Source organism: Micromesistius poutassou (assembly GCF_964030765.1).
Source record: "Micromesistius poutassou genome assembly, chromosome: 5".
NCBI classification, from domain to species: Eukaryota; Metazoa; Chordata; class Actinopteri; order Gadiformes; family Gadidae; genus Micromesistius; species Micromesistius poutassou.
The window spans coordinates 3,084,806-3,105,687 of NC_140275.1; the positions used below are offsets into that span (position 1 = coordinate 3,084,806).

The window sequence follows — 20,882 nt, forward strand, 5'->3', positions numbered from 1 at the left end:
ATCCCAATCTGAAAGGCGCCCAGACGGGAAGATACAGAGATCAGACGTTGCGTGGAAGAGGCGCTGACACAACCGCGAGCGAGGGGAATGACGACAAGAGACAGCGTTTGTGATTCTCTACGTGAAGTGTTACTACGCAGCACAGAGCACATCTGCATCGACACCTCACACGGATCACTGAGCAGCAGGACCACGGCGTTCTGTTCCAAGGACAGGGCTTCTTCTAGGGCTCAGTCAGAGACATGGACGCTGCGGCGCCAGCTCCTCCACACACAACCGATTAGCAGACGCCACATTAACGCATCACAGTGACTGGGAGATATGTGTTTATTAGGCCACAGCGCTCCACGCTTCAAACGCTGCATGCTGGTAAAAATACAGCTCTCACACTCTCTCACACACGGCTGCATCCTAAACCGGCACACAGCCGCCCCTAGAGAACACCAGTCCCCGTTCTCGTTCTCGTTCTTGTTTGAAGCCACTCGCGTGACTGACAGCTACTCGCGGGGGCTTTCGATTGCTAGCAAATCTAGGCTAACCTGTGCCCTGAAAATGCCATTTGAAACGGCTGCATCTCAAGCAGAGATCAGGGCCGCTTGTCTGATAAGCAACACTTAAAGAGCCGAACAAGAGCAGAGGAGGAGAGCCGAGTTCCCGGGAAAGCTGTCAAAACCCACAGGCCAAATGAAGAGCGTACAGTGTGTGAGAACGGGGCGCTAATGAGCTTTAGTGTAGGTGTGTTGCCAATCAGCAACAAGATGTCTGATTGCAGAGTAGCCTTACGCGCTTCCTTCCAGCGCTTTGTCTTAGCCGTCGCCTGTGAGCGTGTGGAGGAGAGCTAGAAAGGCGCAGTACCTTGGCGTTGCGTTTACCTAGTGTGTGGAGGGTGCATTCGCTCACGTTCCCCAACAGCTGATTGATGTGCTAGTTAGACACGGGAAGGCTCGGGCCCGAGGCAAAGGAGTAAACAAACTATTTTGCTGTTTAGCCATTCAGCAGACGCTGCCATCTCAACCTCGACCTATCCAGAGAAATCAGACGCACGGCATTAGGGAGCAGCTCTGTCCAAGGATGTCTAGTCTGACTGTGGACAGCGGCCATCACACCCAGAGCCCCGGTCTCTACGCTATCTGAACTAACCAGAACTGAGAGGCAGAGAAAAGCATTTCTGAGCAAATTATGTCAGCAAACACCAGACAGGTTCTGGGGCCCCTGTTTCTGTGGTATGGCCCCCATGACCCCTTCTTGATTGCAAGGCTATATAGAATGATTTGTAAAAGTTCCAATAAATATTGATAAGGGCAGAATGGTTCTATGGCCAGGACGATAAAGAATAATAAATCACACATCCTGGCTCACCCCCCTGTGACGTTTTCATTGTTGAGGGTGGTGATAGAAGTCACGCAGGTCTTAAATCTAGCCGTATGAAAACTAATAAATAGGATTGATTTCAATGACTGGCAGCCAATATCAAAAGGCCTTTCATAAACTTGCAGTCTCTCGCAGAGTGCAGATGGCTGGTGAAACCTTTATCCTTCAGACATATTTATTTAAACCAATATTCCTAACCACACAGTGTGTGTACTGTCAAGATGGCAGCACTACACACACACACCACTCTGGTTCGAATGACACGGTGCTTGAAGGACGGACCTAGATTTGAAACCCCTCAGCTCTGTTCAAATCAAACCCTGGCTGCGCACACGCACACACACACACACACACACACACACACACACACACACACACACACACACACACACACACACACACACACACACACACAGGAGTGGCGGTGTGGGGGACGGCGATGGGTTCGTTACAACACAACCTGCGCCTGGTTGGAGTGTCGCGGGGATGGAGAGCGGAGTCGGGCTCCGGGCTGGCCACTTTATGATCAGAACAAGCTGTCATGCTTGCAGGAGGGGGGTATAAATAAACGGTAAGTGCTCCCAGACCTATGAGACGCGGTCTCCAAGCTGACTGTAAGCTGAGGTACCGGCCTTAAGAACAGATTAGACAAAGCCTCTGTTAGCTTCAGCTTTCATCTTCACACACTATTTATGTAAAAACCTAGCCTGGCCTTAGGACTGCCTTGGACTGCCGCTGATGGGGGAAGAGATGGGGAGAACCTGGGAGAAGACATCCGCTCATGGCTTCAGCGTCGGTGGATACCTGTTTGCAGAAGCTGGATTCGTCATGCTTACAGCCTGACCCATAACGGTAGAACTGAAAAACAGCCAACAAATTGCACCTGAATTTACCTGCCGATAATGCCCAAGGGAGTGTGTATGGGCTTACACACCACACACACACAGGCTAACCACTCTATCCACTCAGGGGAATGGACCTGATTTAGAGTTGTGTTAAAAGACAGCATAAAACACAACATGTGACAGTTGCCTGGCTCCGTGTCTCTGCACACCTACAGACATCAAGACTCCGTCAGTGATGGCTGCGGTGGTGGCGGTGACACTGGTTATGTAAAACCACTCTGATGAAACCGTCTCCGCTCTCTCGCCAGCCAATCATGATGAAGTTGGCACGTGGGTTTTTAAAACCGCTTTAATAAGATACTGGGGGGGGGGGGGGTGAGGCCGTGATATCCCATCACCACCGACACAGGCCTGGCGCCACAACAAACACGGCAAAGAAAACAAAAGGACGTCCACGCTCCGGCGTTCTGCGGCGGGCGGATGCTAATGTTTCAGATAATGATATGAGCAAGCGTCTAGAATCCATTTCCTATTGTATCCAAACCCACACAATAGAGGGGATTGAATTACAAAGATGGGGCTGGTTGGCGCTGAATGAAGCCAGATCAACCACGAGGTCCACTTCACAGTGTCCTCATTATCACCGGGTGATGCTGGCGACCCTGCCTCCCCCTCCTCCTCCTCCTCCTGGCCTAACAGAGCAGGTCGGGCCTGATTGGTCGTCTCCGTACCTCCATCTCATGCGGGGCTGCAGTAGACGTTCCCCACTGGGTTCAGTCTGTGTATTTCTGGAGCTCCGTTGGGCCGCGATGTGTGTGTGTGTGTGTGTGTACACACACGGAGGCGTTCAAGTTCAATTCACATCAACCGGCCGACATACACCACGGGCGTAAGCATGACAGGCTGGATATGAACCAATGATGGCACCCTTAAAAAACACACCACCGGCAGATTTGTTCTGGCTGTGCACAGAGAGGCTGTAGCTCTGGCATTTGTTGTTCTAGTTTATTGTGAGAAAGCATTGGGGACAGCATCGGAGCTGGCCTCCTTAATTACCCAGCTAGTGATACTGGGATGTCTACTCCTGCATCCCAGTCCAACCAACCCACCCACCCACCACCTCCTCCTCTTCCACCTTCTCCTCTTCACTACCACCAACACCACCTCGCTCTCAACTCCTCGTGCGTGACGTCACCGGGTTGATTCTTTCCGCAATTAACTCACACCAAGCTCACTACTGGCCCACACTTTAGCATTCCTATCCCCTGGCACTGGTCTCCCTCTCTTTAGTTCTTTCTCCACCCTCCCTCTGGCTCGGACGGGCCCTGTGCGCTCACAGTACTACCCTGCCCTTCCAGAGAGACGGGGCTGCGGGCGGGGGTTGGCCCGAGGTGACGCCGCTCCCCGGGGGTTCTTGGCTCGGCCGGGGGCGGCCCGCCCTGACAACACGTCCCGCTGGGTCATAACAAACCCCCGTGTGTGCGGGAATCTACCCTGCCCGGCTAATTACTACAACCGCTGCTGGCCTATCGGCAGCGTTGTTGGGGGACACATAGAAAATCCGCACACGTAGCTTTGGCCAAATTTTGAAATTGCTAATTATTATTATTAACCGGAATGGCGTTTTAAGGGAATAGGCATTTCAACTTGACTACGACCCCAAATAACGGGAACAAAGTGAGACATTTGGAATACCTATAACACATTATACAACACATTCGTGTTTTGTATTTTCGGTGTACAGATGTTGGTACCGCTCAACATGTATCTTGACGGGGTTCAAGGCTCAATGCTCAGTATTCAATAATCAATAATCAGTATTAACTGGACGCCCCCAGATTGAGGACCACCCAGACCCCCCTCATCATCTCCTTCAGAATTTGACCACGCAATTAAAACGCACGTCAAAGACGCCCAGTCAAACGCGGACACTTTGTTCGAAACCCATGTTTAAAAAAGGACGGGCATCAATCGCATGAGCCACAGGTGGTCTCCACAAAACTCGTAATGCATGCATGTCCATGAAGACCCCCTCGGACGATGGCTGCACGCCACCCCTCCCATGACACCCACCTTTGACGAGCCGCTCCGTGGTGGACTGCTTCTCGGGTTTATCCTTGTCCTTATCTTTCCCCGACATGACGCCTCGCTGCGGGCAATGGTTCCTAGTCCAGAAGGTGGGGGTCTCTAGTCACAAGACGGATCCAGAACGCGGGGGTCTTAGTCTGAAGACGGATCCAGAACGTGGGGGTCTAGACTGAAGGCGGATCCAGAACGTGGGGGTCTAGACTCAAGACGGATCCAGAACGTGGGGGTCTAGCCTGAAGGCGGATCCAGAACGTGGGGGGGGGGGTCTAGTCTGCGGGGAGACGGGACCGGGGGACGGGGGGCTCCGTGCTGACGGCGGGCCGACGGGGGGGCGTTGATGAGGAGACTGATCACTGAGGAGATCTCGGAGGTCTCCGGTATCTCGGAGGTCTCTGAGGAGACTGCCGCTCCGACACTTCGCCCTCCCGACTCTCGGCAGCAGCAGCCTGGCAGACTATAGGCGCTACGCTACGGAGACCCTGACAGCCCGTTAGCTGCTCGGCTCACGACAACGTGACACCACAAACCAAGGCACACAAATCAAATAAAAGGAGACGTATACAAAAAAGGTCCCAAGTGTAGCTCTTCGCCCCGGGGTATTACAGCCCCGTCAGCCGCCGCTAATCGGATTCCTCCGTTTCAGCTAGTTAGCCCGGTGGCTAGGTAGCCTAGCATGCTAACCCCACAGACCAGTGGTTAAAAACAGAGAGCTGTGGTGAACTACGACCGCCTCGCTGCCGCCCTTCCTCCTCATGTGAGCCCGACGATGGAGAGTTGCTGGCGTGGTGACGATGATGATGATCAGGATGATGCTGCTGCCGCTGGTCTTCCTCCTCCTCGCCGCGAGCCCCCGGGATTAACGGGCTAATCTGACCGCGCACGCGCAGCCGGGGTTTCCTACAACATGGAGGCGGCGTTGCCAGATTGGGCTGCCAGTGTTGACAGATTTCCCGCCCAATCTGGCAACACTGCATGGAGGCTCCGCTGTGACGTAGCCATGGAAAAGTGACACCGATGGGGGGGGGGGGGGGGGGGGGGGGGGGGGGGGGGCTGAGAAGGGCGTAATGGGTTTACCATATCGATGATTGCTAATACAGACTGGTTAGTTATAGTTATAGTTGATTATGGGGGAAGTGACATTGTGTCACACACACACATATGTGCATATGTCGTTGTTATTTTTTTTTTTTACAGGTTCCTGACTGACAGATAACAGTAGCACTGGGTGGCCGCTAGGTGGAGCTGGTTCCATCTCTAACCACTGCTTCACCACGCAGAAGATGAACTTTTTATCGATCTGCAAAATAAACGATTTGTGGCTTTTGTGAGATCATAACAGTGCGTGTGCGTGTTCTCAGAGAACATAAAAAGGTTGAAATAATGTATACAAAAAAACTTGATTTATTGAATTTGAAAATATCCTTGAAAGTAAATACCTACATAAACAGAATGACAGGTTCACCAACCACATATAAAACTATGGATACAAGACGGTCGCTTCCGACGCTCAACAAACACACAAATAAAAATGAACAATAACTACTCAAAGAGGGATCTTCACAATTAAAATAGCAAAGGCCATGCACACAACGATTATTAATGTTAGTTGTTAGAAATGCTGGTTCCTTGAAACATTTTTACCGTAGCATCTATCAATTCTGCAAACGCTCACAAGCGACGACTCAAAGTATTCCTGTTCCAGTCCTCGTCGATATGACACATCCCCAGCCAGACTACAGAGTGTCATCATCATCATCATCATCATCATCATCTGTTTCCTTTCCTCCCTGACTCTGCAGCCGTGCACCAGGGTGCACGCCACCGGCCGAGCCACCGTACGGAGCAGAAAGGAGGTTAGCGTACCGTGACCTTGCTGGGCACGCAGCCGGCCGCCATGTTGCTCCGGCACGACGCTCTGCCGTCAGCGAGGATCAACTCTGATACTCTGACAGCGAGAGAGCGAGAGAGAGAGAGAGAGAGAGATAGAGACGTGACGAGACGGAGGGAGGGAGGGACAGCGAGACGGAGATAAAGACGGAGAGGGAGACAGAGAGATGGCACGAAAGAGAGACAGATTGAGAGGGATAGAGAGAGACAAGAGTGATTGACAGATGGAGTGATTGATAGAGACAGAGTGAGAGACAGAGCGATAAAGAGAGTGGTGGATAGAGAGACAGAAAGTGAGACAGAGAGATACAGAGATGGAGGGACAGAGTGAGAGAGTGATAGAGAGAGACACAGAGGGTGCATAAGAGACAGTTCCATGCCAGGTACTGGTCTCTGGGGTTGGGTTGGGTTGGAGGGGGGGGGGGGGAGCACTAGGTCTAAGGGCACTTCTGCTCGCAGTGCCAGATGACATCGGGTCAGAGGATTGGGTCCTGAGGTCACAGACCAGCATATGGGAGAACCAAGGAGTGTATTCAGCTATAAATGCCGGTTCTCCTCGAGATTATATTCCACATCATCAGTTCAAGTAGGCACTCTTGGTTCTTGAACAGTGTGTGTGTGCGTGTGACATGGAGTGTTATTAAACTCAAATTGGTCTGGTTGTGTTTAGAACAGCAGTTATGAAGCCCCCTGTGGATGTTCTCCTTATGGACAGACATGGCACAGAATAACCACCACTTCTGAAAATCAAACAATGCATATTCAGCCAAGGACACTAGCCTGTGCTCTGCTGACAAGTTCCTAATGCAGGTGGTCTTACACACGTTGGCAAAACTTCACACGTCGCAGACGGAGGATGTAAACACCCTCTCGGCTCAGGTGTTGCATCACACACACACAAGGGAGATGTTCTCTATGGCTATACACAAATCCTTCATTTAGGGATTTTCTGTTTAAAATAAAAATTGACATAAGATCATCATACCGCCGAAAGGCCCTCTACTCCAACCACGGTGAAATGCGTTTCCCTTGACAAACCGCCCAGCCTGTACTTTGAAGAAGGCGCTGCACCTAAACAATGATATTCAGTCTATACCAGTGATTAACAAAACACCATTAGTACACACATTATAATAGCGTTTAAATGGGATAAATATTCCTATCTACCCTATGGATTGGTATTTTTCCGAGCGTATCCTTGGGAATGAACGAGAACCTAGAAGTCGCACAGTATGTCAGGTCTCTCTGCTTGCATGTGAATCACCGGTCAGCTAGCGGCGCACTCTAACAGCTCCATTCTGCATAATAACAACGTTAGTTCTCCGGTCCGCGCCCTGCCTCCGTGTAGGAAAGGAGACAAGGGAAGGAGACGCCGGAGATAAACTAGTGTCCACGCGGGGCGGCCGGGCCCGAGGCCACCGTAGGAGGACCAAAAGGTGCTGAGGAGGAGATGGCTCTGGAGTGGTGGGGGCGCAGACTACAAGCCCTTAATCACCTCAGGGGGGGGCAGGGGGGGGGGGTACAGGCCAGCGGGTTCCGGCCCGGCCAGTCGCGTGGGGTTTCTCTTCGCTGGGCGTTGTAGTTTTCCACCCCCAACAGGACAGGAGTGTCTGGGACAGGAGTGCACAGACAAAAAGAATCCACAGCGAAAAATTAACAGATTATTTTGGACTGGGTGTGTCCCGACCCGCCGCGGCACCGCGCTCGCTCGCTCCGTGTTTTGGTTTTCTCAGCGTCTGTGCGCCGCGGGGGTTCGTGCGAGGAGGCACGGCGCAACACAAGAAACTGATCCCAGAGGAGTACAGGTGGAGGGGGTCCGCCCGGCTGACCCCAGGCCCCTCCCCCAGCAGGGCCCTTACTGCATGATGAAGCCGGGCTGGTGGGCCAGGCGGCCCTGGGGCCTCTGGGGCAGGGCGGGCGCGTACTGGGCCGGGTACTGGGACAGGTAGTGGCTGGGGTAGCCGGCGGGGATGTTGGGGAACTGCTGGCCGGAGCGGGGCGGGATGGGGGGGTAGGGCGAGGCGGCGTAGAAGACGGGAGGCTGGGCGGGCGGGGCAGCGGCGACGGTCGCGGGCGGAGCCGGCCCGGGGCTGGAGGGCGGCTGGGGGGGTTTCCTCCGGGGCTGGGCCATGGGGGAGTGGTGGTTGGCGGAGGCCTCGGCCTGGAGGGCCATGGGCATCGCCCCCGACGACAGAGCCGAGCTGGCGGCCGGCGCCTGGGGCAGCCGCTGGCCGGTGAGCACCATCTCCTGCAGCTTCTCGATCTTCACGCGCCGCAGGTGGGCCAGCTTCCTGTTGCTCTGGTAGGCGTCGATGAACGTGTCCAGGGTGACGTCGCCGTCCAGGAAGGAGTCCGCCATGTTCTGCCGGAACACGAGACGACAGGGGGAGAGGGTTAGAATTAGAAGGAGGGACGAACGAGAGAGAGAGAGAGAGAGAGAGAGAGAGAGAGAGAGAGAGAGAGAGAGAGAGAGAGAGAGAGAGAGAGAGAGAGAGAGAGAGATGAGAGAGAGAGAGAGAGAGAGAGAGAGAGAGAGAGAGAGAGAGAGAGAGAAGGAGAGACCGGGGGAGAGAGTGAGCGCAGGAGAGAAATTCAGAAGGAGAAACATGGAGAGAGAAAGAGGCAGACGCAGAGAAAAAGAAACATGGGAGAGAGGGAGGGAGGCAGACAAGAGATGGAGAGGCCATGTTATTGTGATGAACAAGGAGATTCATTAACACAGGAGTAATGAGTCCTCGGTTGCCATGGAACCGCCATGGCGGGAATGGTACGCAACCTTTGCCGCCGAGATTAGCGTCCTAGCGATGGCAGCACTAGATAAGCCAGTGAGAGGCCGGTGAGGGTCCCCCTGGGGGACGGCCGCGGGCCAGGCTGGAGGCGAGGCCCCACGAGGGGCGGCTTACCTCCGTCTCCTCCTCAATCTTGGCTCCCTCGGCCTGCAGCAGCGCCAGCAGGGTGTCCAGGGACGTGTTTCCAGATGTGTGGTCTGAGGAGGAGAAGCAGGAGAGCAGCCATGTTAACGTAGTTGTTCCGATAACGATACCAGTATCGGGAGTTTCTCTGATACTGCCTAAAATGTATCGGGTATCGGCGAGTACGCAAGTGTATGCGCCGATCTGATACCATCACGTGACTCATTTGCTACAAAGGCAAAGAACATCACAAACACTGCGGTGTTGTGCTGCTTTCATTAACGGTCGGAGGTGGGAAGTCGGAATGGGAAGCGTGTCATCTCCGAACTACGTGCGTTCGAGCTACCATGTCAGAAAAACATGGATGCATGGACACTTGACTACAAGAATACAAATCATCATATTTAAAGATTATATATGTAAATGATCTAGTTCTGAAAAAATATTTTGTTGACAGTAAGTGAACCGACTATACATGGCTGTACATGGATGTATAGTGTGTATCATTAGAGAACTCTTCAAAAGTGCTATCAATAGTTACAATGCTAGATGCTGTATCGGTATCTACTCGGTATCGGCCGATACTCAAATTCAGGAATCAGAATCATATCTGAAAGTAAAAAACTGGTATCGGAACATCTCTACATAAGACAGAAAAAAAAAGTAGCCGTTGTTCATTTCATACATACTAATACAAACATTGGGGAGGTGTGGGCGCAACGGTTCTGCTTTTCTGACGGCTGCGTCTATGGCGTGCGACTGAAAGAAAGCCGAGCCTGTTGAACACTTGTGGCTCGCCCGTCTGCAATCCTGATGCATGGTGTCTACCCAAAGTGTGCGGTAGCTCTGAGCAGCAGTCACAAAGGAAGCCTGTTCGCTGAGGCGCGGTCGCCGTGTGGAGTGAACCAAACGAGGACTCTCTCTGGAAAGGGCCTTGAGGGTTTAGCTTGTATTGATAAACCGACCGGAGCTGGGTTTGGGATTCAGCAGAGATAAAAGGGCTACTGGAGAGGTATGCAGACGCCTCTACTTGGCTGAATTCACACATCGCCGTGGGGATTCACCCAAGTTTTAACAGATTTAGAAAATACAAAGAGTCTACGTCTCACGTTTGAGAAACGACACACAAATGGTGCACATTATTAACATAAACCAAACCAGGCCTCACAGTTCATATGAGGACACATGAGTCATGATGACATTTGGATCTTGGGATGCACATTTTATCTACTCAGTCCTTCCTTCTGCAGCCCCCACCAAGAGATCAATGAAGTGCTTCTACTGGCTCCTTCATAATCAAAACGAAGAAGAGTTTATACTTGCTGGCTTTGAGAAAGGCTCCACTGAGCCAGTATTTATGTGGCCGGACAGTTTGATTGTGTAACCGTGTCCTGTTTTCTGAAGATCAGACTGTTTCTGCTTCCATTACTAAAAACCTTTCTGGTTAGATGAAGGCTGAAAGTTAAAAGCCGACAGGAGGGTCACACAGAAGGCAGGGTGAGAAAAACAGGGAGACATTGGAGGAGACTAGTTCAGCTAGACCCTGCATAGCCTCCCCCTCTTACCCCCCCCCCCCCCCCCACACCCCCCTTATGCACTTATTGTATGTTGTATGTCCTTGCACTTAAAAATAGTACCTCGCATCATGTAGCATCTTATCCTAGCTAGTATCTTTGTTTTATACGGGGTTAACCTAGTGATTGTTAGTGCTTTGCACTTGGTTCTATGAACATCCTTACTGTGCCGACAGCGATATATTGTTTCCCTTTCTTCTGACAAATGTTCTTATCGTAAGTCGCTTTGGATAAAAGCGCCTGCTAAATGCCCTGAATGTAAATGTAGGAGACGCAGCCAGGAGCCTGAGTGGTGCAGGCGCAGGTAGCCTTATAGCCAGGGAGCTCGTGGGCTCCGGTACGTGGTCAGATAAAAGAGAGACTTAATCTAGCGAGCCGTTCCCTGCGGGGTGACGTCAGGCCTGGATCAGGCCTCACAGATGGGGCTGGCCAGGCTGATAGAGACACTCTAGATCTGCTGGCAGGCCCCGCATGTAGAATAACTCGTACTGATATGTGGGTTTCCTAGTGACAGAGCGAGATGGATGGGCTATTTATACAATAGCAGAGAAGGGCTTCGTTCATTTGTCATGCAGAGGAACAGGTTAGATTAGATTAGGCCAGCCATGATCAAATCTTCATATACTTTTTTTTTCATTATGAATATTAGATTCAATAGTGTGCCAATTATTTTTTCATTTACAGGATAGGTCAAATCATTTATGATTTCAAAACGATTATTTGCCTTTGAATAACAGCCCGCCTTGGATGTGTTTTATTGTTCACAAGTAGAGAATGAACTGCAACACAAAAAAACCCAGAATAATTTAAAAAATGAATAATTAATCTGAAATGGTGGCGCAATACAACTGCCTCACGGTCACCGTGGTTACGATGGGCGGATCTGTGCCGCTCAAACCACACACACACACACACACACACACACACACACACACACACACACACACACACACACACACACACACACACACACACACACACACACACACACACACACACACACACACACACACACACACACACACACACACGGCGAGGGGAACTTGAGGACGGGAGGGGAGATGGCGGCTCTGAAGTCCATTGCTCTTTATTCAACGCCTGTGTGGAGTCACACAGGCACTGGAGTGGCAGCAGCTCCGCCACAAAAACACACAGAAACACACACACAGACACACACACACACACACACAACCCAGACAAAGAGACTCGCAAAGTTAATCCCTGGGTAAAGATCACACCCCTCCAGCCCAGAGCAGAGAACACACACCATTCTCTGCTCACGGATCACAAGACGGCCCATTTTGGATATGGATCCACGCCGGTGTCCTTTCAGAGTGTCTGTGTCGGTCTGTGTGTGTATGTGTATTCGGCCTTCACTCATCCCCAGCGAGGAAAATGGGAGGATGGTCCCGCAACAAAGGCCCAGTGTGGGCTCTCCTCCTCAGTGTGGGACGGGGTGGGGAGGTCGGTGGGTGGGCAGGGGGTCACCCCCACCATCCCTTGGACTCCGCGGCTTTACAGAACGGTCAAATAAGAAACCGGCACTGGTGGTGACTCACTGTTGACCAACCACGAGAGGGAGCAGAGGTGAGAGCAGTGATGGACTCAATGTAATGACAAAGCCATCAGTAACAATGGCCGCCATTCGTAACATTAGCACCGGCAATGATATTGCCACAGTCCACAACCCCCGTAGTAGTCTCCCAAAGCATGCAACCCAAGCTCCAGTGGTACTGCTAAATCCAGTGGCACTGCCATCGGTATCACTAGCTCCAGTGGTACCGCCAGCTCCAGTGGTAATGCCATCTATACCGTGGTGCCATGCCATCAGTACCACTAACTCCAGTGGTCTCATGCCATCTGTGCCGTTAGCCCCAGTGGTGAAATGCCATCTGTACTGCTAGCGCCCAACATCCTTATTTTGGCTACCATCGCTAATGCCAGCTCTCACCATTGTTAAAGCTATCCACCATTTGTAGCGCTAGCAGCTGTTTTTAAAGCTAGCCACCACCTGTTAAGCTAGCTGCCACCCATAAGGTTAGCCGTCATCCAAAGCGCTAGTAGCCAAACATAAGGCTAGCCACAATTCGTCAAGATAACCGCCGTCTGCAAGCTACCCACCATCGGGAACTTTTGCATGGGTATTGCTACAATTGTCAGCTATTGTAATAATAGTATTAGAAACGTTGAACCCCCGTTCCGCTGTGTGGCCAACAGCTTAATCAGATCACAACAGGGAGATTACTGCCCGTGGAAAAAACGATAATATCTCTCCACTGACGCGATGCCAACGTTATATTGAGAGGGGTAAAGAACACATGCCGGAAGGTTCAAGGGGTCAGTATGGGAGTGTGAAGCACATGGGTTGTATAGCATAAAGTAGTGGTTCTCAACCTTTTTCTACTAGTGTACCTCCTAAGTTTTTTTTCAGCTGAGTACCCCCTTCACCGACACAAAACATACATTTCTCCCAAACATTTGGGAGATTTTCTTTTTTTTTTTACATAAATTCTGTGCGTTCTAATTAGCAGTGTAAACATGAACATTGAAAGGGTGCAAATATTCACAATTAAGTGATTATGCTCCCTTCTCCTTGTTATCAGATGTACGTTTCAAACACTAGTCCATTTTTTCAGGATTTTCTTTTGTCTAACTTTTAAAATTTAATTTTTATTTCCTGCCCCCTGCAGTACTCCAAAGTACCCCTAGGGTACATAACCACTGCCATAAAGGACGTACACAGTTGAACCGCGCTACACGTGGCAGGTCCGGGTGGTCATCCCGCCAGCCATCACAAGGCGACCCCGCTCCAGCTGCACGTATGCTTCCGTTCACAGCAGATCTACAACTAGGGCAGCAGATAGGGGCATGGAGGAGGGAGGGGGGTAACCTACATTTGACAAAAGCCATCGCTCCAGTCAAAGGACACCACAAACACTGGCTGGATGCGTGTGAAGTGAAACTTAAAGCGCTGAGGCAACACGCCAACAACACAATTTTTTTTATGGCTTAATGCAAAATGTTGGCCTTGTGTGGGTAAATATGTGTGCAAGGTGTCTTGACTCGCAGCATGGGGTGTGATTGTGTATTTTGGAAAGGTCCCATTTATGAACTCAACTAGAAGTGTACATTGTGCTTGTATAAAGCCGGACATGTACACAAACGGTTATTAAACTGACTCCACTTTCCTATTGTCTGCTTTTTATATATATATATATATATGTACCATTTCAGCACAAGTAGTCACCAGACTTCAATCTTCCGATAAAGTCTTATCTGGTCCATGCTGCCTTTAAAAACAAACTGCACGTTAAAAATAGAACGGAGCTACTCACTACCACCCGCTCCCTGAAGACAGACAGCGGGACCCCAGAACAGGGCATAAATAGCTACAATTAAAACATGGATGGTGGGGTGCAGTGTGCTCAGCCGTCCTTCTCCTATGTCCAACACCTACCCTCCACTGGGCCTCGTCTCGAACTTCCTTCCTCTCTCCGTTTCTCTGGTCTCTCTGTTAATAGTTCACTAGCTAGCATTCCTGCTGTCATTATGCATAACAATTCACAGAGCCACGTCAACGATTCACCTGGTTACATAAAAGGTTGATACTAAAATAAAAATGGCCATAAAGCTAAAGTCATAATCACGAAAAAAGTGGGTTGACAAATCCAGGACCAATATGGCCACACCAGAGAGACACAAGCCAACAATAACTAGATGCTCATAACAGTAATTAAACAGTAATTACGGTTACAATATTCACACAACAGGTTTGTTCTCACGTTAAAAACAGGAAACATAAAACGGCTGTACGGTACGAGCTATTGACATATTTTCTGTAGAATTCAGTAATAAATACCTCACATGTACAGTACACGAGGTATGCTTAATATTTGACACCCGGTTGACATAAATAGCCTGTTCCCTAGGTGCCCATACAAGCGACAGCATTTTCTATCGTCAATTCATTGTAATGTTAAAGTGCTTTATGAAGGGCTAGCTATATCTTAAAAGTTGGGCAAAACAAAAAGAAAACTTTGAAGCCAACATTAAGGAATACAAAGTGTATATAGTAGATTGATAGGCAAATACGAGATGAGAGAGAGAAACAGACTTCAAAGCCTAAACATGGATCACTGCAACAAGAAGAAAGCAAAGTGGAACTTTCTTCTTAATCAGTTGAACAGTAGTAAGACGTCACACAGCATTAGTTGTTAACAACTAACTAACTTTTAACTGAGAGGCTCAGCAACTATTATGTAATTATTAAGAACACACACACAGTTAGTCATCAACGGCTGGCCGCTCAGTTTAACCGGGAACCCAGAGTGGAGAAACCGGTCTGAACGACAGGACAAACAGGAGAACAAGACCGACGCATGAGGGCGAGATAAGGTTGAGCAATGTTTCACTAGTCATGATTAGAGGCTGGAAACTTCCCAGTCAAACACACAACACAGCATGTGACAATCAAGGGTTTTGGTTGCACAACGGGCACGGTTTTGTTTTGTCTTGAAGGTTTAGTGATCTACCGCTCGGCTCGAGTTTAGTCTTCCGAAGATGGACAGCGAACCAAAGGCCTGTGGAGCCGTCGGCCTCTCCCCGTGGTTCTGCCTCTGCTAGTGTGTGCCAGCGCGCAAACATGTTGTGTAGATGTTAGCTCGGGTTTGTTTGTTATTGTCGTAGAACACACAGTTGGCCCTTCTGATTGTTTAGGTCAAACAAATCGGAGCTCTGGTTTCCTGCTCTGCTACCACCCTCTCACTCTACCAGCCTCGGGTTAAAAAAGGCCATTTCATGCGACCCTGTCCCAAACATAGTGAGACAATCAAAACATATGAAACAAACAATAAATAAACTGTTTTTTTAATGTTTCTTTTAATGTTTTTTATGAGTTGGTGTAAAAAAAGGAGTAATGTTGATAAGAGTGTCAGAGTGTCAGCGGCTCAGGGGAGCATCATGGGGAGCTTCATGGGGAGCATCATGAAGATCACGGTTTTCCAACAGAAGCCGCCCCACTTTAGTCAAGCGTTGGCCTACCTAGGGTGGACTTGCGGAACTGGTAGGTCTCGAAGCTCTCCTGCAGGGAGCTGTAGTGCGAGGACAGCTTCTCCTTCCTCTGCTCCAGCTGGGGCTGCAGGGCCAGGTTCAGCTCTGCCAGGTTCCGGTTGCTGGCCAGCGTCGTGTCTTTGCTCTGCTGGACGCCCTGCATCTGAGGAACAAACACAGAAGGAGGGGGGGCGACGTCAACGAGCTGGGGGGGGGGGGGGGGGAGTGAGACCACAGCTGAACAGTTCTGACTTTGATCGCAAAGTACATGGTAAATAGTAAATGGACTGCATTTATTCAGCGCTTTTCTAACGCTTTACAATATTGCCTTACATTCACTCATTCATACACCGACGGATGGCGGAGTCCACCGTGCAAGGCGACAGCCAGCTTGTCAGGTGCAGTTAGGGTGAGGTGTCTTGCTCAAGGACACCTCGACACTCTGGCTAGGAGGAGCCGGGGATCATACTAGCAATCTTCTGGGTACCAGCCAACCCACGCTACCTCTTGAGCCACACACCGCCCAAGGTCCGCTCCCTGACCTAGCCCGTCCTTGATAACCCATCTCTGAGTCCACCTGCACGTCCATAAAAGTGTCTAAATGTAAATGAGGTGGAGACACCAGACTGGGACACGTTGCCATCGTTTTGTAAGGGTTTTCTCATGGGAGGAATTGGCAACAGTAAGACGAACAAGTAAGAACGCGTAGCCGTTGACAATCCTGCAGGTCATGGTCATTATCCAAATTCAAAAACAAATTTAATCAAGGGCTACAAAATGGCCTCCAGCTGTTTTCTACATGGAGGAAACTGAAAGAATGTATAAAAATAACCAACCGTCTAAAAGGTATTTGGGTGAATGATTCATTAGTTTAATGTTGTTGATGTTTTACAGAGAACGGTAGACCTTACTTCCCCTTTAACCTGGGCTTCACGGCTGAGGAATGAGGCCAATCTCCTGGTCATTTAAGATCATCATGCAGGGATGTCATTTATTATAATATAATATATACAAATACTAACAAGCTGGCCCCGAACTGGTGATCAGCATTGTGGTATTGTCATTTAGCAGTGAGCCAACGAGTAAATGTAAACGTGATGTCAACTTCATTGCAGTAAATCAGCCTCAACATCTTGCCCTTCAATATTGTCACCGTGTCACGCCCCACCGCAGCAGCCAGGCAATAAAGGGCTATGACGAGTGACTGAAACGGAATCAGTCCTACGTGAGATTGCACATTGAGTATTCATTCAATTCATGTGACACTTTAAAACCCACCAAACTGGTTTTAAAGTGTAATTCAGTGATGGAGGTCATGGGCAACAATACAGTAGGACCGGTCTATAAATACATGAGCGGCAGAACTCTCGACAACACAAAGAACCCAAAAACAGACGCAGTCTTGTTTCAAAAGGAGGTGGACAATAATTGACAACGGATGGCCTTAACATTATCCCAGCACCACTGCACCGGTGAGAACAACCTATCGTCTGTGAGAAGTGCGTTACTCATTCAGTGGGATGGCCCGAGAACAGACAAACAGACAACCTTTAGATAACACTGGCTGCTCAGGCTTGTTCTGACAGAGTCAAGCCATCGCTGTTTGCCCGGTGCTGGGTGGAGATGTTTACCAGTCACTCACTCCCTAAACCAACAGCCAACAAAAACAACAACATCACCAGGGAAACGTGGGCCAGTGCCAGGTCTGATGTAGATCTGGAAAGAACGCATTGGACAACCTTCTCTGTGCAAGCGAAGGTTCTCACAACCAATTCAACAAGCAACAACACCCTGAGATGGGCCACTGTTTTTTAATAGGTTCTGTGCTTCCTGTGTGCTAACCACAACCACCGCGTTCATTAGGTTACAGCAGAAACCGAGGCACGACTGAATTCAGTTCAGCGTGGGACGCCACATGGCAGAAAGATGGTCTCTGCCGAGTTCCCTCACCAACCAACGCCACAGTGCTCTTGAGCAAGACGCCAAACATCAAGAGGCATCAGAGTCAGACCCCGGCGGGGATCAACAGCGTGGACCTCACAATTCAAATCTGTAGAAATGGGGCTGAATGTGGGTCGGGTGGTGGAAAGGACTGTCCTGAGATCAGACCTCCACATGTCTGGCATCCCCACTAAGCCCCCGGATAGAAAAGAAAATAATGAGCACATGGTGGTTAAAAAGACAATGGCCACTCCCAATATGTCCCTTCTGTCACTCCACCTTACAGCACATGCCGTCATAAATCATGACATAACATAAATAAAGTAGCAGCCTGGCTTCCCAGGGACGACGCAACATCGGTCTGCATTCCTTCACAGGCAGCTCTGCATTTGTCTGTTCGTCGCCATATTCCCGGTTTGTTGTGATCAGTGACACAAGGCCGCTCTGAAAGGGCCGCTTGTGTCAGTATCTGAGGAGTGGATCGCCGTTCCTGCCAGCCCGCTCACAGGCCTCTCCGGTTTCAGCCGATGACTCGGCCGAGGGCCTTTGTTCCCGCCGTGTTAACGTGTTTGGATATGACTGAGATATCGCCCGGGCGGTGCACCTCCCAGAGAGAGGTGCTCCCACGCCCCAAACAACACCTGAAAACGCTGCGTCACGCCGTCAACGAATCCGTCCTGCTTTCCCAAAATGTCCCGTCGACATATAATAATAATAATTAGTACATGATAATTATTGTTATCGTAAGCAACCTTTTATAGAGGAGCAAAGGCAACGACTTCTTGGTTGATGGATGACGATTAAAAGTGATTTAGTAACATTGTTATTAATATGTTCATAGTCAACCAAAGTACTCACGATTGTAAACATAAATCAATCTATTCAGAGCTAAACCACTCCTGCGATGCTAAACCAGAAGTCTTGCCTCTAGTGAGTCTGACCCAGAGCGATGCTCTCAACGGGCCCTCGTTAAACAGACGGGACGTGGACAATGGAGGGCGTCTGACACCCTGCATCCACACAACACCAGGCTGGGGAAGCACCCACAACAGCAGGTCTCACCCTGTGCACGCACAAGCAAACAATACTGATATTTGTACCATTAACGTGTGAATATCTGTTATTGCGTCCTTATATGTGCAGTCTAACACAGTCTCACACACACACACACACACACACACACACACACACACACACACACACACACACACGTGGAGGCCTGTCTAAGGCAACTCCCATGGCTGGTTGTGTTGCACATGCAAATTGTTGTCCTAGGATACAAATCATTAAGAGGCAGCTGAGGCTCGCTTTATAACCCTGAGGGGAGACAGCAACTTCTCATTTCTGCTGCGAGGCGACCAAAGCCACCGCAGCAGCAGTGTGATGATGTTCCTCATTTATCAGTCAGTTAGAGAGTTAAGAGAACTGAAGCCATCAAACGGTTAAGCGGGGCTTTGATGGAGAACCCGTGTCTCTTTAAGGAATTGCTTTACAGCCTGTGATGGAGAACAAGCAGTGACTGGTTTATTGGCACGGTGGAAAAAAAAATCCCTCCTTCCACCAAGGACAGAGAGCTGATAACAGGAGACCCACCTCGTCCTCCATAGGTACAGATTATGGGGAAACGATACCTAACCCAGCACACTACTGATTAGACTATAGACAGTTTAAGTGAGTCTGTATGTACTGCTTATATACTGCTTATATACCGGATGGATGTAGGCGGAGATCCACATCATGTTGTGGTCGAAACCATTTCACACAAATAAACGAATTCCATCAGTTCACGTTCTGCCTACAGTAACTAAACAGGTGCATTGACATCAGTACATTACGCAGCACATACACGGAGTGTATTCAAGATCACACACACGGAGTGTATTCAGGAGACACGTTTTAAAAGTTAAAACCACATTATTTAAAACAGGCCAAACAGAAGGCCTAGCGTCGGGGGGTAGCAGAGCGAACTGCTAAAGTTTAAACCAACAGTATTCTGGAGGATCTGACCATGAAGCTCTCCAGTCCACCTAGAACCAGAACCAGGCTTTTACACAACACGAGTTGTTGCATTCAAGAGTTAATGTAGTTTATGTGGAACTGAACTCCTGAGGGACAAAATGTCGCACACTACAGAGAAGTAAGGAGCTGCTAACTTGAGATAAGGGCTTCGCTTTTTCTTCCCCTTCAGGTTACAATAAAACAGGAGTTAAAATAAAACAACTAACAAATGTACTGTACTAATGTTTCAATGTGCGGAGGAGCTCCTGGAGAGCGTCACGAAAACACAACAAAGGGTGAGAGAGAGAGACACACACACACACGGAGACGCGCGCACATACACACACACACACACACACAGACACAGACAAAGCTCGTACCTCGTCCATTTCCTGCACTATGTGGCTGAGCTTTTCGTCGTCCTCCAGCAGCTCGTTGAGCTGGGTCATCGTGTAGGCGCTGAGTTTGGGGGTGAAAGTGGTCATGGTGAGGCCGTGGCGCGGCGCTGGCTCCTCCGTCGACTGCTCCCCTTCGCGTCCTCCCGACAGTGACAGCTGACCCAGCTTCCTCCACCGGAAGCTCCTCCGAGCTCTGGATTGGAGGAGGGCTGTTTGGGGCCCTGACGTCACGCACATGGACATGCATGCATGCGCGCGCACGGACAGACAGGAATGCGCTCCATGGTTAAAGTTAAGAGGTGAACGCATTCCGTCTCGGGAGTATTTTTAACGCTTTGTCTTGTTTTTGCCGTCCATTGCAATGAAGAGTCGAATATAAACTAAGCTTATCGAATCTTTATTCATTAAATAGTAATGTTCACTCATTTACATTCATCACAACGACGATTAAAATCGTTCGGTTTTGGTTAATATCTGTAAGAAGAAGAAAGTGAGAAGAAAGAAACGTTTGCTGGCGGCGACACCCTTTGTTCCCAAACCACCCGTCTGTGAGAAGGAAGCGCTCAGCACCATGAAGGTGAAGGTGGGCGGGCGGGGGAGAGGGACGGGACGGGGAATTCTACTTCTCCGCAGGTCCCGCCTCTCCCTGTGCACAGACACACCGTGGTGGGAGAGGGAGTGGGGTTCGTTCGGTTAAAAAAAGGCTGCAGTTGTTTCATGTCAAAATATGTTCTCTCACTGTAGCACATAGAAACATGTTTAAAATGCCCGCAAATTCTTTCTTTTTTCTTTTTTTTGTGGGGGTATTTATATAAATGT

The 20,882-nt window shown here is 49.7% G+C and overlaps 2 protein-coding genes across 4 annotated transcripts in view; both read right to left on the bottom strand.

The window, feature by feature from the left end:
- The window catches only part of LOC311342774 (serine/threonine-protein phosphatase 2B catalytic subunit gamma isoform-like), a 30,950-nt gene extending 25,786 nt beyond the window's left edge, over positions 1-5,164 (bottom strand). For all 3 annotated transcript variants that reach the window (XM_084467598.1, XM_084467597.1, XM_084467596.1), the window contains exon 1: positions 4,290-5,164. In XM_084467598.1, coding sequence (XP_084323724.1) covers positions 4,290-4,356 — 67 coding nt within the window. In that variant the 5' untranslated portion in view covers positions 4,357-5,164. The remainder of the gene's footprint in view (positions 1-4,289) is intronic.
- A 523-nt stretch (positions 5,165-5,687) lies between these two features.
- vps37ba (VPS37B subunit of ESCRT-I a) lies at positions 5,688-20,197 on the bottom strand. Its single transcript, XM_084468342.1, has 4 exons — positions 20,046-20,197; positions 15,718-15,889; positions 9,095-9,177; positions 5,688-8,553 (listed from the first exon to the last, which is right to left on the bottom strand). Exons 1-4 carry the CDS (start codon positions 20,148-20,150, stop codon positions 8,047-8,049), a joined length of 867 nt encoding a protein of 288 aa, XP_084324468.1. The 5' UTR covers positions 20,151-20,197; the 3' UTR covers positions 5,688-8,046.
- Between the last annotated feature and the right edge of the window lie 685 nt (positions 20,198-20,882).